The sequence below is a fragment of the Centropristis striata genome, chromosome 9 (assembly GCF_030273125.1).
Source record: "Centropristis striata isolate RG_2023a ecotype Rhode Island chromosome 9, C.striata_1.0, whole genome shotgun sequence".
In the NCBI taxonomy this organism is placed as follows: Eukaryota; Metazoa; Chordata; class Actinopteri; order Perciformes; family Serranidae; genus Centropristis; species Centropristis striata.
This window is the reverse complement of record NC_081525.1, coordinates 32,807,112-32,835,074: the sequence shown is the minus strand read 5'-3', so window position 1 is coordinate 32,835,074 and position 27,963 is coordinate 32,807,112. Positions and strand designations below refer to the sequence as shown.

General features: G+C 41.2%; 1 protein-coding gene across 2 annotated transcripts in view; it reads left to right on the top strand.

Annotated features, from left to right (window-relative positions):
* abl2 (c-abl oncogene 2, non-receptor tyrosine kinase) overlaps positions 1 to 27,297 on the top strand; it is a 29,040-nt gene extending 1,743 nt beyond the window's left edge. Inside the window, exons 2-12 of one of the 2 annotated variants that reach the window (XM_059340788.1) lie at positions 13,089 to 13,253; positions 16,380 to 16,675; positions 16,818 to 17,090; positions 17,291 to 17,375; positions 17,544 to 17,721; positions 17,820 to 18,004; positions 18,105 to 18,257; positions 18,543 to 18,632; positions 18,931 to 19,113; positions 20,345 to 20,359; positions 20,988 to 27,297. In XM_059340788.1, the coding sequence (XP_059196771.1) occupies positions 13,089 to 13,253; positions 16,380 to 16,675; positions 16,818 to 17,090; positions 17,291 to 17,375; positions 17,544 to 17,721; positions 17,820 to 18,004; positions 18,105 to 18,257; positions 18,543 to 18,632; positions 18,931 to 19,113; positions 20,345 to 20,359; positions 20,988 to 22,792 (3,428 nt within the window). In that variant the 3' untranslated portion in view covers positions 22,793 to 27,297. The remainder of the gene's footprint in view (positions 1 to 13,088; positions 13,254 to 16,379; positions 16,676 to 16,817; positions 17,091 to 17,290; positions 17,376 to 17,543; positions 17,722 to 17,819; positions 18,005 to 18,104; positions 18,258 to 18,542; positions 18,633 to 18,930; positions 19,114 to 20,344; positions 20,360 to 20,987) is intronic. The other variant, XM_059340789.1, reaches the window with a different exon arrangement.
* The last annotated feature ends 666 nt before the right edge of the window (positions 27,298 to 27,963 follow it).

The window sequence follows — 27,963 nt, the reverse complement described above, 5'->3', positions numbered from 1 at the left end:
TTGGTAGCGTGCGTAATATCATTATTGGAAAGCATGTTATTCATATAGGGCTTTTCTTAATGTGTTTTACAATCAAGAAAGCTTGCACACATTGGTTACCCTTTTGTTCCCTGTGTGTGTTTTTGTGACATCCTAAGCTTTGACATGACTGAACACTCCTGAGTGTCAACTTGGTTGAATGTTTAATGTCTGTCTACCTTCAGTTGGCTTTGTTTCTCACTCGTCCTCCAGTGGATGTCACATGTGCTGCATACCTACTGGCATAACTTGGCCAGTTTCTGCTGATATCCCAGACCCAACGCCCTCACACCATTGCAGAGAGCAAGGACATGTAGAAAGTGCACACGATTGGGAACGGGACACTTTTTCGGTTCCTGGCTTGCACTTCTCAGAAAGTAACCCTCCTTAGCTCGAAGCAAATACACAGACAGACCGACCTACTAAGTGCAGCACCACTCAGTGTCGGCACTGCTCTGTTCTCTCCGATGTCGGGGCAGGAGTGGCCTTTTTATAGCAGCCAGGATGCAGTCACACAGCCACTCTGCAGAGAGACTGCTACTCTTCAAAGCACACAATAATAGAACAAAGACTCTTAAGCAAGGAAGCTTGGGACTGTGCACTCTGTCTTCCACTGACTATCAAAGTGTCATTTTCCTTGTAGTCTATTTATGTGATAATGCTGAAGCTTTGTCTCGCACATCTTTGTGGTTGAAATTTTGACTTGTTCTTGTAAGGAGGCTATTTTGGTTTTTAGGAAGTCTGTGTTCATTAAGGCTAAAACGAAAAGATATTTTCATTATTTGTCAATCAGTTTTATTTTCTATGAACCACTTTGTCATTTAGATTGTAAAATGAAAAATGAAAATCTATATGCCTCAGATTGACTTCTTTCAGTTGCTAATTTAGAATTACCAGAAGCCACAAAACAAGTATTTAAGATTATATATTTTTTAAATTATGTATATAATGATAATAGCAAGAGATAATACGAGGTTGGGCTGCCCAGTTTATGGCAAAAATCACAATTATTTGGTCAGTATAGAGATCACAATTATTTAACATGATTAATCATTGACTTATAAACCTCCTTTTAAGGAACAGTAAGAAAAACACTAAAGTTTTTATTTTAGCAGTGATCTTTTCTCTTAGAATGCAATTAAACTAAAAAAACAAATGCATAAATGTAAAAAACAATAGATTTATACAATGAATACTGAAAACATATTCAGTATTTTGGTAAGCTATAAGGGGGTGGAAGGGGGTTGCTGAATTTATACCACAAGATAAATTGAGAGCATCATATCAAATAAAATGTGACAAAATAATCATTTTATCTCAATTATCTTGTTTTCATAAATGTTGGAAGCCAAAATCCTAATTGAAAATATTATTTGATTCATCACCCAGGCTATATGCAAGCAGCGCCTTGAATATATTATCCACAGATATTTCTGGGATAAATGACTGAATGGATTCAATTAATGAATCTGTTCAGCAGTAGTGTTGATTGTATTTATCGGATGGCCAGATTTGATCTCAGTGCATTTGACAATAACATCATGTGACCAGGTCTAGTCAAGAGGAAGTTGAGATAAGATAAAACTTTATTGATCTTATGAAGGGAAGTTAAAGTGCGACAGCAGCAAAAGGAAGTACAAGAACAGATGGTATGGCTGTGAGTCAACCGGTGGGACAGAGTGTTGGTTTGTCAACACATCTTATTAAGCGTTGGTGTGTGTTTTAATATCTATTAGTGTTTGTGTTTTTCTTAAGAGGAATAACTTCAGTCTTTCCAACTGAACGCTCTCAGAGATCGACATGTTGAAGTGGTTTTATTAATCCAGCCTCATACCACTTTATAACAGACTAGAATACTTCAGAGGCTAAATTATGCCCTCTTGGGATGTAATTGAAAGGTGCCAGTCTGAGGAATGCGTTTTTGTCTGTTGAACTCATGCCTGTGTGTCGCTGCCTGCCTTTACAGAGAGTATCAGTGTGTGTCATATGTGAATATGCACTAGAGTTTCTGTCAGTATGCCTGAAACCTCTGATTCATTTGAGGAGGATAAACACGCGGCTGGAGGCTGTTGGTGTAAATTAGACATTAATATGCCTGACCCAGTGGTCTCTGCCTCCGCTTTCCATTCCTCTTCCCCCTTAGTGAAATTTCCGTTGTTTTCAGCTTTGTGCTGTCTTTCTCCTTCTCCACTTTTAAGGCAAGTCAGCTCCTGTCCCCTGCTCAGGTGTGCAGCAGTTCTCCTCAGCTCATCACTAATTGAGCATCACAGTCTCCCAACAAGACACTGTTCACCCCACTAGACAGACAGGCCAGCTAGAAAACACTGAGCTAAACAAGGACAGGCAGGGAGCAGACCGCCTCTGTGCTGATTCAAAGGGAGCTGACCACACAGCCACCTCACTGAGTATTGGTTGAAGTGCAGTATTGGTGAATCAGTGGCTGCAACATATTGATGGTTTCACCCCCTTTTTGCGTTGTCAGTAGTTCAGAGATCTCTGTCTCTGCAGTGGGTTCATCTGATACACACACTGCAGTTGGAGAGTCCTTTGAAATGACCCAGAGAAAAAATTGCCCTCATTAAGGTTGCACGAGAGTTTATTGCTTCTATTTTGTCTTTCTTAAACGTGGAATATGTCATTTTCTGTCAGAACAATAACAGAAGCAGCCATTGCGCTCACTTTCTCCCAGTTAGGATTCCTTTAGTGTTCATCGTTCAGGATGTTTTTACTCTGAACCAAATTATCCGTGGCAGTCTCCTCTCCAAAACAAATGAACCATGTGATTAAAACCAGTATAAACACGGAATAAGGCAGATTCACATACAAAATCAGGGTTTCTTTAATTCTGTTCTGCATGCTGTCTGAGGTTTTCTCAGCTTGTTTCAAGCTCTCTTAAAATCCAGACATCTAATGACTAAAACCCTTCATCTAATTAAAATGTACAGCCAAGATCTAAAAGGTCTATTGTAAAAATGTGGCTTAAAACTCGATTTATAAGGCCGGATTGGTCAGAGTGACTGTTGTTTTGACTGTTTGAAGAACTGATGACGGTCCTTCTGATGTTTCGTTTCATAAAATCAACAAAGTGATAGGCTAATCTATTTTTACTCTAAACAGATCATAGAAATTGGGGCAGATGAGCAGATTGGAATATTTTTTGGCAGCAGTACGGATACTGAATGTAGAGCCGGCTGTACCTAAAGTGCAGCGTTGTTAAAGCTGCCTAGAGGAGAAGAGAGATGCCTGGATCCAGGATCCAAGGACGTAAGCTGATTTGCATCACGGGTGAAATTAGATTAGAGACAAATCCACTTTTCTGTGGACTCTATGTGCTAAACCCCCAACAACCAGGATAAGTCACACAGCAGCCACTGTGATATCTGGGGAAAATCAAGTGTCAGGCGCTTCAGCAGCTATGAGTGAGAATTTAATAGGCTTTAAAAGATAATATCCTGGAGTAAAGATGATTTGTTGATAAAAACTAGTTAGTCAGTCCTAGTGACAGCCAGTAACCACTAGGAGGAGCCATGGCCACACCTCTTCTGGGTGAAACTGGCTAGAAATTAGGGCAAAACTGATGAGTTTGATTGTGTCAGAGCTGGGAATAAGCGTGATCAGATGAATGTGTTTGAAGCATAGAGGGCTTCTGTGCAAGTCATTTTAACACCCTCAGATATGCTTTATGTCTGAAGACTGCATGTACCATTGTGCACTCTGTAATGGTTGTATGTTAAATAATTTATGTTTCTCTGTGCCTTCGTCCTCTTCCCACGCTTGCTCTGTACTACGACTGGCTGCCAAGCCTCTCTATGCCCCAGTCTGAGCCTCCGCTGTTAGTCCCTGCAGTTTACCAGCTCTGCCTGTCCACAAGCCTTGTCTCTGTTGATTTCTGGCGATGGCCTTGAAGCTCAAATATTTCAAAGAGTTATCCCATTAAAATCATTAAAAATGGCACTGATTCTGTGCCATAATCTAATATATGACACAGAAAACACAATTCTGGGATTTAATTAAGTTGCAGTCATATTTTAAGAATTTGAACAAATAATCAGTTCATATTCTGAAATATTGACCCTGTTAATGCTTTTTTTAAATTTGTGCCTGTCATCCCTGTGGCCTTATTTCTTATTTTCCATTGATATATATAAGTCCTGCACAATCATGGCTAGATGGCATGACAAAGAACTCAAAAATGTTTTTTTTGTGGAGTTTAAAAGCAAAAAATGCAAGTTGAATTTCTTTGCTTTATTTTTTACAAACATTTGAATAAAATGGAATCTATACATACATTTTCCCAAGTGCCAACAAGTGTTTCCAATATTTTGGAAGCTACCTATGTTATACATTAAAATATTAACATGACTCTTGTCCTCTCTCCTGATGAAAGCATTTGATACATGTGAGAAAAGCAAAAATGTGCCTTTTTAGGGGCTCAGAGGGTTAACAGAGCTGAGTTTTTTCCCCCAAAGTTTTTGTATTGTTGTGAGTGCATGCTTCTGCGCCCAAGCTCCCTGTAGCCTTGAGCATTTGCATCTGCTACAAGTCAACCTTCTGTATTTCCCAAAACCACAGTCCTAGTTTCTATTCCTTGGCTTCGTCTCTCTGCAGCTTATATCATTAAAGAGTGAGGATTAATCAGAACAGTGAGTGATTGGCTGTGCAGATGGTAAAACCATCCCTTGCATTTGTCAGTTTAAAAAAAGCACCAAATGTTTTTAAAGTTGTGTAGAAGTCAGGCCAAATTGTTGTAGTGGCTTCTGGTTAAATCACAGTTTTCACTCTGAAGCTGCAATGGTGCAGCAGGGAAAAAATTAGATATGGTGTAAGAAAGGGGGCCAGTCGCTGTGCCAAGTCTGTTAAGCACTGATTCGCTTCCAGGATCAGTCCTCTGTTGCTGGCATTATCACTGCTGCTTATCTTCTAGGTTGCAGACTGGAGACTTGGCTAGAAATGCTCACACTTACTGTAAACACCCACACATGCATGCACATGCATATACACATTCACACACACTCTGTCCCTGTTCTTGTGAGTGAAGTTGTAATGTGGTGCTGCTCTTTCGGTGGATTATTCAGCACGTCCCACTCCTTCAGTGTAATAGCCCACCAGCTGACCAGTCAGTCAGAAATCCTTAACATGGGCACCCTGTGGCACTGCTGTCCTCAATTATCCTCTCTGATGCATGTGATTCTTCTGAGAAAAGACCGTTAAATTTTTCGATTTTACATATCTTGCCTAATGAAGTATTGCAGGTGACTATTCAACCTCGGTTATATCATGCAAATAATGGATATTTCTAATAATATCTCAACCTTGGTTCTGTACTGTCATGTGTTATCATTCTTTAAGATAATAATGCAGTTCATCCAATTTAAATTGTAGATGGCATATGTAGAGGAGTAGAGGAAGCATATAAGTGAGTACTGGCATCATGGCATAAAGCATACATTGAATGTGGATGCTCTGGGCTGGTTTGGCAGTCAGAAGTATCTCAGCTATCTGACTAAGAGCTCTATAGATATAAAATATCCCCCCCAGGCTCTGGTCAGTTCTTTAAACTGAGTCATTGTAAAGCAGTTTAAATCTACACCCTGGCACAGCTTAACCACACACAGATTAGCTGTTCAGACATCAAGATTAGCTCTCGGGTGTTTCTGTAAACCCTCTTCACAAGAAAGAGGGGAGAAAAAAGGAGGAGACAGCAGAAGGATTTTACTTTTTGGCTCTTTGAAGGAATCTGATGTGGTGAACACACCTCTTTACCTGTGGTGAATTGAGAGCATAATCGCACACACCTCAGCCAGACATTTGACATCATCCGCACGCATTGCATAATGTGTTGGACAAGAGCAGGCAGATCTGCAGTGAGGATGGTCCTCTGACATCCTCTGTAGTCATGTCAGCTAAATGTTTCCATTCAGTGTACTTTTCTGTTTGAATTTATGGCTTCTGCTGGACAAAATAACACGCTTTCTGTTTGACTTGGGGATAGAGTGAGGCTAAAGTAGAAAATCTTGTTAACAATCCAAAGGCATGGTTTTGCTTTTCTTTTTTTTTGCTTTTTTCTTAATTTTACATCGCAAGGACTGAATGGTATTTTTAAGCACAGGCATCAAACAGGTCAGAGACCCTGAATGACTTTAGATTAACTCTATTAAATTGTATCAAAATGATATGGCCAAAATCATCTATCCTGGTACAGATAATTTATTTCACTTTATATTTTGATACAGCTTATTTTCTTCTAATTCAATAGATAAATAGTCCATATGAAATAACCACATAGTCAAGCCTATATTTGTATACTCTGTACTCCACATTAGCAAAGCGGTGCCTCTATTGTTTGCTCCTGCTTTGCTCCCACATGCAAGCATCAGAACTAAATGTTGTTTAAATGACGTAAATATTAAGGGTGAATTGGGAGTACAGTACACATCATATTTTCATGATATTTTGTATGGAAATATTGTATCCTGTATTAACAAAAAAATAATTATCATTTTAATTATATAAATTAAACCGTTTAGTGCTAAAATTTGACTTTAATAGTCATTTACTTTCATACCTCCAACAAGGGGCTCCAACAACTTGCATTGTTTAAAATACCTGTACAGCAGGCCACACATGCTCCCAGTGAAATAAGTTGGACTAAGTAAACTGTATACAAACAGTTCAGTTCGTCAGGTGCTTGCAACATTTGTGACAGGTGTTAAGATGTTGACACAGTTATTCTTTGGGATTTTATATGCAGTTGAAAAAGGTAATACATTTCAATGTATTGTGATATATTTTACAATTCTCAGCATGTTACATAAGTTTGAAATCTCAATAATAAGGCATCATGACTCAAGTATTGTGATAATATTGTGTTGTGGGGCCTCTGCTGAATCCCACACTTTGTAAATGTTTCTGTAATGCTGCGCAGTTGCTAATTTTTTGACATCCTGAAAGAACTTTTACATTTATCATTTTGACAATATACATTGTCCAACCCTATGTATCATGATCTAATAAGTCTAAAGACATATATAGAATTGGTCTTAGCATGTCCAGCTGTATATTGACCTTATATGTGAATAAGGTTGTCACGATACTAAAATTTTCCACTCGATACCAATACTCAGGAAAATATTCGATACTCGATACCATTTTCGATACCGCAAGGATAAAAACAAAGACCCCAAAATTGAACAGAAATATTTTTATTAACAAGAAAAATGCAACATGTAAAAATTAACAGAACAACAGGTTAAATATTTATAATAAACAGTTGTGCAAAACGAAACTGCAACTATGATAACAAGCTTCAGGTCTGAGGTAGTGCAAAAAATAAATAAATACAATAAACAATAACAATTAGAACAATATTTGAGGTTGTATGCTGTGCGGGGGTTATTGATACTTTTGAAAATGAGTATTGTATCTTGATACGTTTTAGTGTCAATACTTTTTTGAGTATCGATACTTTTGGCAACCCTATATGTGAAGCAGACCAGTCTAGTTTTTATGAGGAGTTTTTCAAGTCATTGTATGCCACCCAGCCTCTCTGCTGTCACATAAAGGAGCACTTAGCTTTGTTGCCAGCACACCTAGAGGGAAGCACTTAGAGCCCATTATTAACCCATAATAAGCCCTGAGAGGGGCAGGGCAGGGTGAGCCGTGGGTTAGGGCTCCATTCTTCTCCATTCCAGGATGATCCTCTGGCCCTAAGGCCCCGACTGCTATTTGTCCACCCCCTAATTGATGTATTCCCATGTAGACAGCCGACATGGTGACCATATAAACAGAGTTGAAGGGAGAACATTCACAGGCGTTCCCGGCTGCGGCCGACCTGTATGTGCCTGTACGATCATTTACTCATGAATGGTTTGCAACACCCCGATGTGAAATGAAGGAGAAGACATCTGAATCTGCCGCTGTGGATATGTGTGAGCTAAGACAAGTGCATACATGTATGTGGTGATTGGGTGCATACAATAGTTCCACTGCTGAAGAACTGATAAGGTGTTTCGGAAGCAAGCAGAAGCGCTATGTTTTCACACGTCCTCATAGACAAGGGAATATCTTTCCGAGCCAGTACACACACACACACACACACACACACACACACACACACACACACACACACACTTGTGATGTGGCATTAATGAGGCTATTGTCCTTTGTCCAGTCCTCTTGAACAACAACTGACTCTCTCCTCTCGAGCTATGGACTGCCTCTCAAACTGTAGATGGATTGCTCATTAATTCTGTTCGCAGGGTTTCTTCTGGTGCTGGAAGTCCTTGAAAAAACTATAAATTAATATAGTGTGTTATAGAGTGTTTTCAAAATAAGAGAGTGCTTGAAAACAACAGTTGACCACAAATTTGTTAGCCTCACCAAAACACAGTACTGGTTCCTGTGTTCTGCGAGGTAAAAGGAGTGATTTTGTCTAAGGAGTCTGGTAGATTTGTAGAGAGAATAGACAATGGTTTTCAACCAGAAATGGCTGTCTGAATGTCTGTCACTTGAAATGATACTTTTTTTTAAGTGACTAAAATATGTTTTGCTGCTGCGCCAGTAGCTTCTGTATCCATACTCCTGCCCGCTTCTCCAAACTGGGGGTGTGCGAACACAATCTACTGTAGGTAATACACTGACTATGGATAAGTACCTCATACAACCCCACTGTAAATAATCCAAACTATCCCTTTCATTACCAGGACTTGAGTCTTGAGGCTTTTTCCCTTGCATCAAAGTGTCATTCAAATCTCCATTACTGATATTTCAAACTGCATGTCCATGTTTTTGTATTTATGAGGCAGTTTGAACAAAAAAAAGAGCTGTTGATTTATCAGTGAGGCACAATGTGATCATCAGTGAATATCAGAAAATAATACTTGTTGATTACAACATACAGTAGATTACTGTAAACCAGTCTCTCAGGCTCCAGCTGCTTTTTTCCCTATTTCCTATGACTCTCCTGTCTTTTCCAGCTTTTCTGCCTCTGAGTGTGCCAAAGGACTGATCTGACCTGTTCTATAGCATTATGTAATGTCTTGTGTACGTGAGTCTCATCTGCGGCATTGTCTCAGCTTTTTGTGCGGGCTTCCTGCAGGCAGCCATCGGTCTATCTGCGCACCACCATCACTATGTGCTCTGCGGAGTTATTTCTGGATGTCATGCTGCTCTGTTTTGTTCTCCAGCTGCTAAAATTACACCCTTACCTCGCTGGTCATGGGCTTCAGATACGATCTGTATTGTTTTTGATTAGGGTGTGTAAGTGATGTTATTGTGTTGTTTAATACTTTGGCACAAGATGGTAGGCTGGTGAAGTGAAAGCATTTTAAACACATGGAGGCACAAACTCTCTACAAACAGCTGCGGGAGAAGCTGCAGGGCTGTGGGGGACAGCCAAGGAGATAGTCTCACCACTGATATGTGTGTGTGTGTGTGTGTGTGTGTGTGTGTGTGTGTGTGTGTGTGTGTGCGCACGTGTGTATGTGTGCCGTAGGACCAGGGTCACCTCTGTCCCAGCTGTCTTAGGGGGTGCAAGCTTGTCGTGCCCCTCAGACTTGTACATACCTTTGCTGCTCCGCTCAACACAAAGCCGTCGTTTCTTCAGAACGCACATGTGCTACACTTCACAGCACACACACACACTGAGGCACCCGGACGGGCACACGACATACCCCACGCAGACCAACTGCTGCCTCAATCAAACTGTCCAGCACATGAGGTTTGAGCTCAGCCAACAGCATCTTGCTTTTTCTCTGGCACAGGAAGGATTTAGAAGCCATTTAAAAATATGATTGACTTAATGAAACTGGATCACGCTATGAAAACAATTTGAGGTAATTGGGTTATTTGATTTGCACCTTGGAGTACTTGACAAATCAGTGATTGGGTTTCTTTTTGTGTCTTGCTGTTTGTCTGGGATGACGGCAATGGAGATTCCTCAGATGGAGACCTTATGACAAATGTGTAAGGCATAATATCACTATTTCATTAAAAACATTCCTAAGAAGAGTGATGTGATATGTAAGAGGAGCAGCTTTGACAGTTGGCTCAGCCTGCCTACAGCAGTTGGAGTCATGCACATTTACACACACACACACACACACGAAAAGTGTGTGTCAATAGGACCCCTTCCCCTCCCCTGGGGGAACAAGACCAGCCATCTGCTATTGCCCACAGTGCAGGTCCAGGCCTCACACACTCCCACACCGCACATATACACACACATGTCACATTCAACTTTCCTCCATACCATACACCCTGCCAACCCCCCAACCCCTGTATATACATGCCCCCCTTCCACCACACGCTTTTCTCACTCCCTCTCTGCCACGTTTTGCCCTTACACTGCGTTAAACCACAGAGAACATCAGTCATGGATGTCTGTGCTCTCCAGATGGACCTTGGAAATCTTGACTCCCCTAGGCCACATCAAAGCTGGTAGGGAGTTCCCAGCAGGAGGCCGCTAGTAACTACTGTAACTTCAGAAGTTAAGGTGGTTTGATTCAAGGACAGCGTGGGTAAATACTTTGTCTGGGGGGTCTCTGTCTCTCTGATTGTTTCGCGTAGAGCATTTGTGCTCCTGCGGTGAAGGAGATGGTTTAGAGGAGTAGCCCGCTCTTCAGGAGAATGTACACTTTTGCTTTTCAGTCTACATAGACACAGTGGAGCTTTAAAACAACTGTTTGGAGTCTGCACCGTGGATTGAGAAAAAAGACAGCGTTTCTTTGGATACTGGGACTGGTAGCTGACCAGATCAGGGCAGAAGATGTACTGGGAACTGTGGCTGAGCCAGGTCACAGCCAGTGCTGCGCTGCAGTGCATGCTGGTCCAGAACAAAGGTGGGCAATTGCTGTTTATATGTGGATAGATCACACAGTATTGAGCTAAATTGTCTGGCAAAGGAGAAAGACACTGAGTGCTGATTTGAACACAAGTCAGAAAATCTCTCAGCTCTCATCTGCATGCATGGCATGTGCCTGCCACATGATGTGGACTAACAATGGGAAATGCTTAATTTCTTGATGAATTTCCGCCAACTTTGCAAGATTAGAACAATGGCACACAGATTTCACTCAGTACTTTTTGCATTGGCCAACCTAAATTGTTCATAGGAAAGATTAAGTATTTAACAGTTTAATTACAGTGTCTCAGAAGTTTAGAGATAAAAGCATGTGCCACTTTCACAGTCATACTCACTTGTGTTCTTAATTCTCAAATGAAATACTAAATCTGATAGAAATGTTACCCTTCAAGTTGTGTGGTTGTTTTTACACATTAGCTGACCTTAGAAGCCAATTTTCTTTTTTTGGTCCAAAAAACCTACCACGAGTTTCCTTTTAGCTTAGTTGCATGACATTGCTTTTTGTGAGTTTTGGTTGGCTGGTCTATTACTAGACCTAGAATATAGTATGTCCATATTATCTTGTCATAGTGTCTTAAAAGTAGTTTTTGGTGATTCTTAAACGCTGCATTACAGTTGAGAAATGGAAGAAAGAAGAAGGAATGTGGAGGTGGTCACAGCTCGAAGTGACAGCAGATGTTGAAAACCAGAAGATGACCTTTAGCTGTCCTCATAAATGCCTTATGCTGTCTCTTTCTGTTCCCCAAATCATAGCCATGTGATCAGTTTCTTAATCTTGCACTTCAGCTTTAGCTATTTAGTTGTATTTTTACAAAAATAAAAATACAGGATTCATGACCACAGCATTAAAGAAATAATGAGTAGTCTGTGCTGATGTAGTTCACTGCCAAACCTCGTTTTATTTTGGGCTGCATGTATACAAATCATACAGCTGCTATTTAAAAATGATGCAGCCTGACCATGTTGATGGTCTCTGCATTATTTTGGCATTTGTATTTATTTCCTTATTTTTTTAAATAATTTGCTCACATGGATGAAATATACCACTCAGTATAATGCAAATTTATACAAGTAAATCACAAACTGCAGCCCCAAAAACAACCATAACACCACTGTTACACCAAAACTAAGTACTTTTATAAATGTAGGGCTTATTGCAAGGCTGTTTATTTTGTGTTTCACTCAATTGTGTGTTCGCTTTAAACAATAGAAAGCTAAAGTAAACATGAAATAGTCATTTCTTTTAGTAATAAAGTTGTATGTTGTTTTTTTATTAAAGATATCTTTTGAGTTTTAAGTTTACAGATACTGCTTCCTGTTGGCAGAGTAGATAAGTAGGTTGTTGTGTATCCGCTAAGGAAAGTTTTTATGGTTATTCTAAAAAAACATTCAAGCCTTATCACTATGTTGATGTTTGAGTCATGGCTTGTACCTTATTGTAAGACAAAACCTGCTATGTCATAACTTTTATGTTATAAAGTTGCTTGTACTGCAGTGCTTCTTCTCCGTTCTCCACCCTCCTCTCCCACTCGCGGAGCAGCTGTCCAGACATGTAGAGAGTTTGGCAGCAGCTGTTGAGTTTAGTACGTGTAAGCAACGCATGTACTCGGTCATGGTGTGTATGTGGGTGTGTGTTATGTAGCTATGGTAATCACTGCACCTTGTGTAGAGAGAGAATCGTTCCTGCCCTGATGTCCTAGCTCCTCCCTAATCCTCTCGGTATAAACACACATACAAAAACACTCCCACCTCAGATCTTACCTGGCTCAGACTAGATACGACAGGCCTCTGTGTGTGCAGCCGGCGATAACAGTGTTCTTCAGCGAGTGGATTGGTTAAAGTAATGATTTTGAGGTGCCTCCAGGCAAGCAGCAGTTTTGACGAAGAGTGGGCGGCTCTGAGCGGCCGTAATCTCCACACAGGGATCAGGCAGGCGAAACAGCCTGGACAGACAGGTAGACGATCTGCGAAATGGACTCTGAGAATTATAATTGAATCTGTGTCATTTGATTAGAGGACATCAGCCTGTCCTCTTTTACTTTTTGCGTCAAGACAGTACTGGAATACGACCACTTTTTGTGATCAGTTTGTGTAGCGATTAGACATAAAACAATATTGTAATTGGTTGAATGATGTTTGCATTGTCAGTCACATGTGTCTAATAGTTTTTGTCCTCTCTCCCTGACCCTTGCTCCTTCTTTTCCTCCAGAAGCTCTCCACCGGCCGTTCGGCCTGGACTCTGCAGCGCTGACGGAGGCGGTGCGCTGGAGCTCCAAGGAGAACCTGCTGGGGGCGGCCGAGAGCGACCCCAACCTCTTCGTTGCACTTTATGACTTTGTCGCCAGTGGAGACAACACGCTTAGCATCACTAAAGGTAAACAATGTGTTTTTTTTTCTCATTCACTGTAAATAACTTGCAAGAACTGAAAATGTTGATGCTGTTTGCCAATTAAGTGCCTCACCACTTCAATTCTGATTTCACAAAAAAAAAGGTTTCATCACGGAATGTGCTGGAGACTTGAATTACTTGTCCTCTGGTACAATCTGTCCATGTACCATCCTTAAAAGTTGTGGCTCCTGTTACTCCTGTAGAGATTTCTCCATGTCATCCATTATCTCCACCACGCCTTCCTAAGCATCACTGTTGACATTTGTTGCGACAGAACAGAGGGATCAGCTCACATGGAGTAAAGAGTCATCAGTAAAAAGCTCAAGGCAGTGTTAATGATTGACAGGTCAGAGGCTCCTAGAAAGGATGTACGATGAGTAAAAGTGAAGTTATGCCAGAGGAATGTCGTGTGTCAATAGAGCCCCGCCAACCGCCACTATTATTTCACGAGGTGTGACATCAGCTGGTATCGGACCCCCAGCCTATAGCTTTGTCATCCGCCCACACATCCACATTCTTCTTTTACTATAGTATGAGTGATTCATATCAGGGTGGTCACGATACCAGAATTTTAAACTGCTATACAACACTCAATACTACTTCTGATATTCAGGCAAAAAGAAAAAAAAACTCCTAGGCTCACACATTGGATATTTTCTTTTTTTAAATATGGCTTCAATACTTGAAGCTAGATGCTATCAAATGGATAAATAACAAATTGTATCATTTTAAACATAAAACAAGTATCAGACTATTGATACTTTTAACAACCTCAGTGCTTATACTATGTTTTAATCGTTTCACTATTTCTTATTCCTCCCTTCTTTATACACTCTTCTTCAGTTCAGACCTCCTCCTCAACCAGCAGCACTCAACCAGTTAACCAGCTCTCCCCCGAGTAATGAGCTTAAAATATCCCCATAACATTATCCAGAGACGGCCAGGCTTGTGTCCGCAACCGATTTAAAACATTAAACGTGGCAGAGTGTGTTAATTAGCCATCGTTTTAAGACTTCCACAGCAGCTGCCTGGGATGGAAATGATGTTTAGACCCTGACTCATGGAGTGAATCTGAGATTCCTGCCCACATGCAAGCACATGTGCACTCCCAGGCTCTACTGCACTTTTCCTATCGGTCCCGCTCTTTGCTCTGTCGCATGGAAACGCCCCAGCATGCCTCTAATGCCGCGTTAATATGGAATATGTTCAACTGTAATAATAACAGGTGGATGAGCACAGCGGGCAAGGGCCGATCAGAGAGAGCGGCTTAGCGGGGCCGTGTCTGGAGCTAATCTCTGTCTCTTGGCCGTGCCAGGGCAAACCATGCTCGACCAGACCAGGGCCCGGCTTCAGGCAGGCACACATGGCTCCCAGTGTGAGGCAGGGAGGCAGTCAGTGTTTCCACTCCCACAAAACTTAGACACAGAGGAGACAGATGTGTTGGTGGGCTGGATGTGGATAACCATCTCTGTTTAATGTAGTGCTGTGGATCGGTAGCATGCAGTGTTTTGCTTTTCAGAGCAAAACCTGAAGCTCTGGTTAGTGGTTACAGGTTAGAGGGATTGTGTGACTGACTAGACTTAATGGAGTTAAATGTCTGCAGGTTTTCACAGTTTAGGGTATTATGCGACCGAGTCATGATATCCTAAAGCCACATCAGACTGACTCCAGCCCTACATAAACTGGTGGATATTTTTGAATGCTTTTTTTACATTTTACCTTGCGTCGAAAGATCTAATAGTTGCCGGTGTGATAAAGTTCAAGAGTTTGAGTATTATAAACTGCTGTGCATTGTTTTGCTGTCTGGCTTTAAAGGCATTCATTTGTTGCTCCATCTGCACTTCATGGAGCAAATTCAATTGTCTCACCAGTATCTAAAGCAACATGCAAAAACCAGCGAAATCTCCCCTCCAAAAGGCAACATACCATTTAAGTCTTTCGACATTAAAGATTTACTTGGGTTAAGGGATGCTTTGTAAGGTTCTTACAATATCTGAATTTTAAACTTTAACACTAAACTTTTTGACAAATCAGCAACTTTTTATTAAAGCACTTGATATCTCTTTAAAACCACAACAAAAAGAAAAAAAAGTAAAGGCACACAAAATAGGAATTTCTTTTCTTTTCTTTAAAAACCTGGTGCAAAAATGTCACAAAACACATTAATGCTAGTTCTAGACTTACTGTGGTAACAGTAACAGGTCAATTAAACACTGCTTGCTCAAGGACAGAATGGTGTAACTGCTACAGGTTGAGGACCAGTTGACTTTCCTCAGCGTCGTTCTATTTGTGCAGCATCGGTTTGAAAATCTGATTATTGCTGTAGACTCTATTTAGTTTTAAAGCTTCATTACTTTCGAGACTATTGGATGCATAATTAACAGACATCGTACTGTTTTAAACATAATGCTTTGTGTTTAAAACTTTGATTCTGACTGGTTGGAGAGATAATGACGGACATAGACAGGAAGAAAAGGCAGTGTAGACGTTGTGTGGTGGAAGTGCGAGGTAGGTACACTAATGCTTCCTCCACCCTGCCGGGGCGGGCTGAGTGCCTGATTTCTGCTCGACCAACCCCATCTCCTTGTCTTTTTCCGAGTCTCCATCAGACTGGCCGAACTGATCACTGCTTCATTCCTCGTTTGTTACACTTATACACCCCCTCCTTCAGTCTCCAGCACATCAGCCGCTCGGCTCACTCATGTCTCCTTCACTGACGTCAGAGACAGACAGAGATGGAGACAACAGACCAAGTTACTACATGCCTGGCTTTGCCGAGCCTTCTATGACAGATATGCAGCTCACACAACCCTATCATTGTTCAGTAGCTTTTGATGTAGTTTCAATCTGGGGCATGTTGTCTCCATGACTCCTCTCTCTCTCCTGGTATCAAGGCAGGATGACCAACCCGGTGACCTGATGAGAAATTCCCTTCTTTGTTGTGAAATTAAAATCCAGTAATCAGCATCAAATATTAAACCATGAAACTGCTTCTCTTTAAACTCAAGTCTTTTTTTTAACTAAAAGGGCATATTTTTAGCTGTACATGAGTAAGATAAAAGTAACAAATGATTCGGAAACGGTCTGACAAGTTTCTCCTCCTTTGTCCAGGTGAGAAGCTGCGTGTGCTGGGCTACAACCAGAATGGAGAGTGGAGTGAAGTGCGCTCTAAGAACGGCCAGGGTTGGGTGCCCTCAAACTACATCACGCCAGTCAACAGTCTGGAGAAGCACAGCTGGTACCACGGGCCCGTGTCACGCAGCGCTGCAGAGTACCTGCTCTCATCCCTCATTAACGGCAGTTTCCTTGTCCGGGAAAGCGAAAGCAGCCCTGGACAGCTGTCGATTTCTCTCCGCTATGAGGGGAGAGTCTACCACTACCGGATCAACACATCCTCTGATGGAAAGGTAGAGTGTAGGGTTGATATTTATGATACTCTTATGTTGTCTGGTTCACTGTGGTGCAGTTTGCTGTAGCTGTCTTGACAGCATCTTTTCTCCTCGTCCTTTTTCCTTTGTCCTCACTCCTCCTTCCTCTTCCCCCCCTTAGGTGTATGTGACGTCTGAGAGCCGTTTTGCCACCCTTGCCGAGCTGGTCCACCACCACTCCACTGTAGCAGATGGCCTGGTCACCACCCTGCACTACCCAGCACCCAAATGCAACAAGCCCACAGTGTACGGTGTGTCACCCATCCACGACAAGTGGGAGATGGAGCGCACAGACATCACCATGAAGCACAAGCTGGGAGGAGGCCAGTATGGAGAGGTGTACGTGGGAGTGTGGAAAAAGTACAACCTCACCGTGGCAGTCAAGACACTCAAGGTAAGAAGTCCGTCTTATAATTCAATTTCACTGAGCTTTAAAGTAGAAAGCTGAATTGTAAAAGTGGTTACAGTTCGCCACCTGCAGGAAGACTTTGGTAATACACATGACTGCCCCTTTGATGCTGTTTTTACTTACCACGGCTGTCTGTCCAACCCACTGATGAAATTTTGTTCTTTTTGCTTTTTTCCTTTCGACAGGAGGACACTATGGAAGTTGAAGAATTTTTGAAAGAAGCAGCAGTTATGAAGGAGGTTAAACACCCAAACCTCGTCCAGCTGCTAGGTCAGTATTTATAAACGCCATTGATTCTACACATTTCTGTGCCTTTTTACAAAACCAGTTGTCAAACAATATTTATCTCAATATGTACACTTAACCTCCTGAAACTACCCACACATTCACTCTCAGTGGTTGTTGCCATCTGTATTCTAACTGCTGCCTCTCCCACAGGTGTGTGTACGTTGGAGCCACCGTTCTACATCGTGACAGAGTACATGCCACACGGCAACCTGCTTGACTACTTGAGAGATTGTGACAAGGAGGAGGTGAATGCTGTGGTGCTGCTGTACATGGCCACACAGATCTCCTCTGCCATGGAATACCTGGAGAAGAAGAACTTCATACACAGGTGAGGGGACACTCTAGCTTTGACTGTCTTGCACATTTGTCCAGCTCATGTCAGAGTAATGTAACTCCTCTGTCTCTCTCTCTCTCTCTCTCTCTCAGGGATCTTGCAGCGAGGAACTGCCTGGTCGGGGAGAATCATGTTGTGAAGGTAGCAGACTTTGGTCTGAGCAGGCTGATGACTGGTGACACCTACACTGCCCACGCAGGAGCCAAATTCCCCATCAAATGGACCGCACCAGAGAGCCTCGCATACAACACATTCTCCATCAAGTCTGACGTCTGGGGTGAGCAAGCCATTAGCATACGTTTAATGAGTGTTCCTCCCTTATACCTCATTTCCAATGTGTGTAAGTTTGACCCTCTCATTGTTTTCTTTCTCTACAGCATTCGGGGTGCTGCTGTGGGAAATTGCAACATACGGCATGTCTCCATACCCTGGAATCGATCTGTCTCAGGTCTACGACCTCCTGGAGAAAGGTTACCGCATGGAACAGCCCGAGGGATGCCCACCCAAAGTCTATGAACTCATGAGGGCATGTGAGTATTCGCCATCTTATCTATACTACATCCCTTTTGCTTATTCCTCAAGTGCTTCCAGTAGGAACATGAATAGAGGTTGACAGCTTTTTGAAATTGGGCTTTGCACATTACTTTTCCTTAGATTTCTGTTAAATCTTTGTCATGTTACAATTCACTGTATCCTCTTTACTTCTGCCTTAAAACTCACAATCTTCTTCTGAGAAAGAAGGAAAAAATGTATTCAAATTGTCAAACACAGTTCTTTCTTCTAGTGACATGTCTTTTTGTCTCTCTCTCTACCAGGCTGGCAGTGGAGCCCATTGGACCGGCCTTCGTTTGCAGAGATCCACCAAGCATTTGAAACCATGTTCCATGACTCCAGCATCTCAGAAGGTACAGTTACATGTAGTTTATTCTCAAAATTCTCTAAAATTGGTGCGGTGATAAAGCTGAACAGGGAAACTCAGTTTAGCTTCTTTGAGAAACCTGCTATAGGATGAAACTTTATTAATCTGCATAGTAAGAGAAGTGTAAAGGTAGAAAATACAAGGTTGACTATGGAGGGTTAAAAAATTGTAAATGAATGTAGTTGTTATGTAAGATGTATGATAATGTAATGTATTAATGTAAAGGAATGTTGTTTTATTTGAATGTGACTGCCTTCTAATTGAGTTTTTGTGTTTTTTTCCAGAGGTAGCAGAGGAGCTCTGTAAGACGGCCTCCTCTGGTCACTGCGGACCACTGCACCCTTTCAGTCATGACATGCCCCTGTTGCCTTCCAAATCCCGCACACTCCACAAGCACACAGAAAACAAGGAAAACATTGAGGGTGGACTCGACGGGCGATCTGACCACGGCACGCACGGTCACTCAGGTACAGCCAGACACGCCTCCCTTTCTACCAACCAGTCTGCTGCACCACATTATGATTCTGCAGGTACGCCAGAGGACACAGATACACTGAGCCGCCTGCAGCGCCGCCAAGCCCGCCGCCAGAAAAGAAAGGCCATGATTTTCCATCACAACTGACCACTGGTGTCGCCACCTGTCTGGTATCCGGTCGATCATCTTCTGCTACCTCATGGCAGATCTGCAAGCCCAGCCTGACATAGTCTGTTTACACTGGGCTAGAATTACAACTGTTTCAGCACTCAGAAGTATTTGATTTCTGAGGTTCAAAGTTCTGTTTATTCAGCCATGAAGCTTCAATGCTCATGCCCATGTCACCCAACACCAATTAGGACATGTTAGATAAAATGGACTGTAATCAAAAATATAAATACACAGAATAAAGATTTATTCCCCCAAAAACTAAAAATAATCCTCAACGAATTCTAGAATAGCTGTAGTTTCTGCCATCATTACCAACAAGAGATAAATTACTATTGTGTGAGGCTAATGTATCCTGCTTTAACTGGTCTTACATTCACCTACCTCAACATGCACCAATATTTAAAAATATTTAAAGTATTTAAAAAAGCACCCAATTTCTTAGCAGAGAGTTCAATGCCTTCAAGTCTACCACAAACACAAAAATAACACTAATATGTTGAGCGATCAATGTGTCTCTTTTTTAAATATTTGGAAACTGTTTGTTGTCTGTGATCATATTCTGTCTCGTCCCATTTGTTTTATCACTGCTATATCCCAATCAATACTTGGATAACATCATGTATTAATATTTGCTCGCCCTAATATTAAATTTCCATAACATTGTCTGTTGTTTGTCATGTCTCGTTTAAGTTATTGCTTATTTATTGTTTTATATTAAAAAAATAAAATGTTTAATTTGTGTGTTTACCTGCTGTGTAAAGGAGACAAGCTGTTGTCCAATGTCTTTTTCACCTTCTTACTACTGCCACTGTGACCATTTTGTTCAGCTTTTATTCACCAGTGAAGAGTATCTTTCATTAGGTCATAAATTCAATAAAAGAGGTTTCACAATGTCAATAAGCACAACACATCAAACACCACCAAGTATACATTTGATATTAATGAGGCCACAAAGATTGCGACCACAGTTGTATTTTATGTTCATGTTTAATGCGTTTTATTAATATTTGTTTGTATGCATTTATATTTACATGCAAATGCTATCGATGAAGAGAGAACCATGCCAAGTAAGAAATACTAAGTGAATTATTAGTGCCATTCTTTTCACATTACTTTTGTAGATATAATGGATTTGGATATGCAGGATTTTCCTCAAGAAGTCATAATTCATTCCCTGGTTAGAGAAGATTGTGCACCATTCTGTATTGATTTAAAGTCCAGCAGTGTGAAAATGTATTTCCCTCAGAGTTATGCAACGGCCCTCCTAGTAAAAAGGGGGCTGGGCAGTTTCTGTTTGGCACCACTCCTGGAAGTGTATTCATCATCCCATTTTTTACAAGAGCAGCTTGTAAATCATTGAGTTAGTGTTTGCATGTGCATGACTGGCATGGCCTAAAAACTTTCCATCCCTTTTCCTGAAATGCTTTTTCCTTACTCATGAGTCCCAACGGAGGAAAGAATAGCTTTTAGTGTGAGAGAGAGGGGGGAGTCCATGTTTTCGTAACAGCACACTGCTGCCTGATGCACTGAGTGACAGTAATTGTAAAGAGAAACATATTGAGAGTCTAATGGAGTTCGGAGCAATATTCTTCATGACCTGTTTGGTGTTAAGTAACGTTTAACAAAGATAGATGTGTTCCTGCTAAGCCCAGTTTTGTTGCACAGCCTTAATCCAGCCCTCTCGTCTCTTTCCAGGCTGGGCTTCTACATTGTTAGGAGGGGATGGCCGATCAGGCAGCTCCCCGGCTCTGCCAAGAAAACAACAGCCACGAGATAAATCTCCCGCGAGCCTTTTAGAAGATGCGCAGGATATGGGCACATTTACACGAGACCGCAAGACTGGCTTCTTCAGCTCCTTCATAAAGAAGAAATCTTCTTCTTCTTCCTCCTCGCCATCCTCTCAGCTGCAACAGAACCTCCCGACGCCACCCAAGAGGAGCAGTTCTTTCCGGGAGATGGAAACGCAGCCTCACAAGAAATACGAGCCTACAGCTGATTTCAGCGCTCCTCCTCCCCTGCCCCAGTCGGACAGTCTCGGTGGCTTCTCCGCCTCTCCCTCTCACTCCCATGGAGAACCCACCCAGACTCAGTCGCGCTGCTGTGGAGCTGCTTTTGGACAAAAACCCTCTGGCGGGGGGCTTGCTTCACAGGTGACTAGCGGCAGCAGTTGGAGCGGGTTGGCGGGTTTTTTTACCCCTAGACTCATTAAAAAGACCCTGGGGCTACGGACAGGAAAGACAGCCTCTTCAGAGGAGGGTGGAAGTATAGCTGGAGGGCCTAAACCCTTCCCTAGGTCCAATTCTACCTCCTCTATGTCAGCTGGGTTGCCAGACTTGGAGCGCATGGCTTTGACTTTACCCAGGAACCGTGCGAAACCCCCTCTAGAGAGGACTGCCTCCACCACCTCCCAGCCAGAGAACGGGGCTGCACGGCCCTCAGAAACTCTGCAGAGGAGGATGGATGAGGGGACCGCACAGATCAGGGAAAGGCCCAAAGCCAAGCTATTACCCCGCGGTGCTGCTGCAGGGATGAGGGCACCAGGGGTTGGGGGGGAGGTGGGGGAATCGGACAGTCTGTCTCGGGTCAGGGAGGGCAGAGAGGAGAGTGGAGGACTGGACAGACAGCAGAGTTGGTCATCTCCCTCTAAGTCTTCTAGTTCGAGTGCTTCATCGGCTGCAGCAGGTGCGCCAACTCACAACCACAAAGTCCCGGTCCTGATCTCCCCCACACTGAAGCACAGCCCAGCTGACGTGCACCTGGTCGGGCTGGACTCTCAGGGGAACCGATTTAAACTGCTGTCTGAGCACCAAGCAGACCGGGACAGGCCTCGACTTGTTAAACCCAAGTGTGCTCCTCCTCCTCCTCCCACGCTGCGCAGCCTGCAACACTCGTACAGCGGCGACGGAGAGGAGCAGGTAGGAGGAGCACCTGTGGAGGTAAACGGAGACACATTGAAAGGCCACCGGTCAGGTCGAATGTCAGGAGGAGCGACGACGGGCAGACCGTCAGTGCCACCACCACAAGTGCCTCCTGGATCTTCCTCTGCCACCAACACGACTCCCACCAAAATGGCAAACGGAGCCGCCACCACTGCCTCCTCTTCACACACAGCAACATCTGCCGGTTCCAAAGTGGCCCTGCGGCGAACCAGGCAGCAGGCGGAGAGGGTGCCCCTGGAGCGAGTTAGTCGTGAGGCCCTGCTGGAGTGTGCCGAGTGCCTGAGCAGCGCCCTCCACGCCAGCTCCGAAAGCCCCTCCAGCAGCCAGGTGCTGGACGCCGGCCACCAGCTGCTAGACTACTGCTCAGGTTATGTGGACTGCATCCCTCAGATGAGGAACAAATTTGCCTTCAGAGAGGCAGTGGGGAAGCTGGAGCTCAGCCTGCAGGAACTGAGGGCTTCGTCCTCAGGAGGTGGAGGGCTGAGCGGCGCGGGGCCCAACATTGTACTGGACAACCTGCACAGCTGTATCAAAGAGATTAGTGACGTAGTACAGAGGTAGCCACTGTGACAACACCAACTGTCAACTCTAACTACCCGACAGACTGCTTATATTCCCTTTTTTTTTAATGTTTCCGGTTCTTTTGACAGCTTTTTGGGGGACGAAATGAGAAGAATCTCTAAAGTACCTCAGAGAAATCACTACAAAATTTATTATTTTTTACTGTTTACAAACAACTTTTTCATAAAATGCCAGTGTGGACACTAATTTTGCTCTGACCTGTACATATTCAGATATGTTTATACCAAACTAAATGTGGTTTAAGTCGCACCATGAAATGTTTAGATGCCCCATGTCTCCACCTGGCCGCGATAAAGGCCTCTTTGTCAAATGAATGTCGAGTGTATCAGCTGTGTGTAGCCGGCCCAGAGAGTAGGTAAAGTCTGAGCTCACTCTGCTTATCTGTCAGTCTGTCACAAACTGAGCGAGAACCATAGCGGCTGCGCCCAGCCTTACTGACAATACTACACAAATGTTTTCACTTACGAAGCTCAAACAGTGTTTCACAGAAAAGTGAATCATCAGTTGGGTGTACTGTGAGTCTGGGAAACTGAGTGACCATAAGCCATTTTTGAAGCCATTAATGATTTGAAAGTGTCAGGATTCAAGGTTTTGGGGTCTCAATTTGACACTTATTTTGTGTGCAGATGTTGTTTTTTTCTTTTCTTTGTTTAGTTTTCATGACAGTCAGTATTTTTAAGAAGATGGACAAATGTGATCAAATTATAAATAGGGGTGTCACGATCCTCTTTTACCACAATTCAATTTTAAGGTCATGATTTTTATTTAATTTAATTTTTCCAACAGTGCTATGCCATCATTCAGGAACAAAGTCTTGAAAGTTTGGAAAATTATGATTTTAACTTTAATTTTTAAGGTTGAAAATATGCTTGAATTTAAATATCTAACTTGAAAAAATTCTTGATTGTACACATAATTTGGTGATTAATCTTGTCATGTAATCCAAATCTTTTAATATTTCAAATGAAATGATTCAGTTATCATATTTGTTTGTTGTCTTTGGGCACCAAAATTAAAAGTGGGCAATTATTTTGTTCCACTTTGCAGCATCATGAGAGTGGCCATCCCCTTTTACTCCACGATGTTTTGCAATTATAATTATAGTATCAATTAAAGGTGATGATATAGACTTTGCATCTGGACACTCGGATCACCTGAAAAGTGCTTACAATGTTTGAATTGTAATTCTAAAAAATGTACGAACCCTGCATAGTTAGATTATGAAGCCTTGATCCGTAGAGATGGACAGATCAATGGTTTTATGCCCTTGTCATTCACATGTCTTATCATTCTTTTTTAAAAAGAAAGGTGTCAAGTGTGATATAACTGCCATATTTTTCTGTAATGTGCCCCACTGAGGCTTTACGTTTAGACTTCTGGTTTCAATGATCCAACCTTTGACTTTGTTACTTTTGACTTCGATACAACTTTCGAAATTGTAAACTCATTTCAAACATTTCCCGATTTAGAATAGAAATCGTGACACCCTTAATTATAAGGTTTTTGAGAATAATCAGGTGTTTTGACTGACATTCCCACGTGTCCACACCAGACGAGACTGTCGAGAAAGACTTAAGGGATCACTTACACCATTAAAAGTTGTGTGCATTTGAGAAGCGTGTAAATAAGCTCAAATGAAACCCTGAGTTTTACCAAATACATGCTTATCAAAAAAGAAAAAAAAGATTTATATCAATCTATTTTGTTTATTCCCCACAGAACAAAAGCATAGTGAATGAACGTGGGGCGTCTTATCATATGCACAGCGTTTGTCTTTGCTTCAGTGACGTGACTCATGTTCACACTTTAACACAGTGCCACAGAAATGGGGAAAACGCCCCATTCTCCTAAAGCATTTCAATATTTATGTCCAGTTATCCTTGCACACTACATTTCTTTCTTGTATGATGGAGCATTAAAAAGAGTGGCAGGAGGAGGAGAGAGGGGAGGAGAGAGCACAGGGTAGCGCATGAGCAGGTGAATTGGGACAGTATTTCTATAAGTGTCCTTCCGAGTGTGGACAGTGCTGGATTCCCTGTAGCCTTGTCGTGTCCTCAGTGCCTCAAATTCTTCCATGTATGAATGAACACTGCGAAACGCAGAGACCTACTTTACACTAATCACACAGTACTGATCTCTCAACAAAACAAACTGCAGTATGTCTTCAGCACATGAGTGATTTGTACATTATTTGGTTTAAAGAAAAATGCTTTTTAGAATGTCTATGTATGAACTTGAATTTTAAATTATTCCTGTTTTTTTTTTTTTATTAAAAGCACAGACCTATTTTGAGAGAAAAGTTATGTAAATATTTGATTTATTTCATATCCAGGAAACAAAAGATTTATGTGTGGTTACAGCATAAAGAGCAATGTTTTTGACTGAAGAGATGTATTGCAAGACTGAGGCTCATCCACCCAGATCTGAATATCTGCTTTATGAATGTATTATTCTTCCGTTCTGAACCCGGTCGAATGTTCATCTGCATGACTCTTTAATCTCTTAAGGTGCCATTTTTTTATTTATTAAAATCTCTTTTTTTTTATTGGCCCATACTTCTAATTTTGGTCTCACTAAATAATAAAGTACAGAAAGGCTGCTCTGTTTTTTTGAGCACAAACAAAACTGTGTACAGCGCGCACACAGCTCACACAACTTTCTTTGCTTCGGCTCACATCTTAATGTACACTGGAAACGGCCTCAGACACATCGGTTCATCGACACATGTTGCATCATGAATACTACAAAATCTGTAAACACTGCAGGTCCATAACACTTTCAAATGCCTGTTAATGACACTTGATGGTTTGCCAAGTAAACGTTTTTTGTCAACTTGTGTTGTGGTGCGTTTCATATCATCATTTCATGTTGTGTGTCAGTATTAATGTCCAATTTCTTGCCAAACAACTTTAAAGACAAATGATTCATTATTTTATTCACAGTGAGTTTCAAATAACATGGATGAAAAAAAAAAAACCTCCATCAGCTTTTCTTTCATGATTCTTGGTGCCTTTATCGTGAACAAATTATTTAAGTATTGCAAGTATTCACAGGTATGGCAAAATCCATCATTAAAGGAATCATTCACCAAACAAAATGATTTGCATATAAATTACTCTCCCTGTGTTACCTTGAATGCTTAAAGAAACACTTTGTTTTTGTATGATGCCTCCATGGTAAAGAAAAAAATCCAAAACTACATCAAAACATCTGTAACAAACTTTCACACCACTTGTGGTTTGATTTATCCAATTGGTTGCTCTATACTTCCTGAACACATGCATTTTTGCTAAAACCTTACTATTTAAATCACAGGGACAAGTAGTGTGACTGTTTAGGTTGAAGTGTGTAAATCGTTTTGGAAGTACTGGGCATAAAACTGGATACATGGGATTATACTGAATGAGTTGTGAGAAAGTTTGTAAATTATAGTTTTGCTGTTAAATGTGGTCCCCATAAGAGTTTTCTTCATTAACTGTGGAGGCACACAACAATGGTTTTCTTCAACAAATTTAAGATAAAAGAGAGTGATTAGTTGATATACAACTGATTATTTTGAGGGGTGAAGTATTCCTTTTAAACATGTTTTTTTATTTTTTTTACTTTGCTGTGAGATTGTGATTAACATATCATAGCATCACTACAGCAGACCTTTCTGTCATGTGGAGGTCAAAGGTCAGATGCAAACTTGAAACGGAAAGATGCACTTTGTCTACAAATATTATGTATTTAGATACTTGGTTACTAAGGCCGTAAATAAGTGGCCATTAACTCTGTTGGTGCAGCAACATCTGGTTACGTTTCCTCTAACAAATGACACACGAGTCTGCTGCTCTGTTGTCTAATTATCTGACCACATGTCTAAAAAATAACTTTTTATTTTTTATTTTTTTAGAATTTCAAACTTTAAGTTATTGTTTGTTTTTTAGTGCATCTCTGTGGAGCAGGTTTCCCAAAAAGCCTTATCAAGAAAAAATGTAACCCACAGAATCAAACACATTTCCATTTTTATTTTTTTTTATTTTCAGATTAAAAACATGTTGATATTCAATCTGTGATTACAGTCAATACATTGATTGTTTATTTGAACTGACCACAAATCTCTGCTTCTTCTCATCATCAGTCTTCTGCATTGTAGTTATTTATGTTGCCTGCATTTATCCTGTATATTTGTTTATTTTTTCCTCCTGTCTCTGTTTTGGAGAACAGCTCTGGAGAACGTGTGTACACATCATTATACCAAAGGCCACTTCTTCAGTTGTACGAGTGCAATGTAAAGCAACACGCAAAATAATGGAATATGTGAATCTAAACAGGGATTTTAAAAAATGGCAGAGATGTTAACATTAACTTTTTTATTGTACAAAATATATATTTTGTGTTTTTGTTGTTTTTTTTTATTTAAAGCTCACGTTATATTACTGTGAAGTTTTGCTTATCAGTGTTAAGCCTATTGTAAATAATAAAGATATTGATGAATACTGTTTTGTTTTTGGTTGTTTATCTGCCTACAACACATTTAAAACGCAAAGGAAAGATTTTTAAAAAAGATCTAAAAGCCTAAAATACATGAAGCACAAAATTAAAATTACAAATTATATCCAAAAATTATTATTAAAAAATTAAAATTATCAAAAAAATTATTATTTATTATAAAATAAGACCGATTCAGACAATAAATGACTGTAAATGTTAAAGCAGGAAACACATGATCTGTGAGATGTAATGTGGTAATCAGAGGCATAATTAAATGGAAAAACAAACAAAAAGTATATATTTAGTAAACACTAGTTACCCTAGCTATTATATCTAGTCTATTTACTGTACTCAGTACAATGAAAAAAAAATCACTTTTTAACTCCACCCCTTTTTCTAATAGAAATAGTAGTTTTTCAGATTGAGAATTTATATACAAAACATGAATATTGGGAAATGTTAGGATCCTTTACTTCCTATTGTCTTCCCGTTGACATCTTTTCTCCTCCTGTGTCAAAGATAACTCTGTGTTTGTTTGATTTTAGTATAAATTATTACCTGATGCTGTGTTACACCTTTCTAGCCAACTTCATTCCAACTAATTTCCAAAAGTTTCACACTTCTTTTTGGAATTTACCCATGTTATTTTTAGGTCCAAAAACACCCCTGTCCTA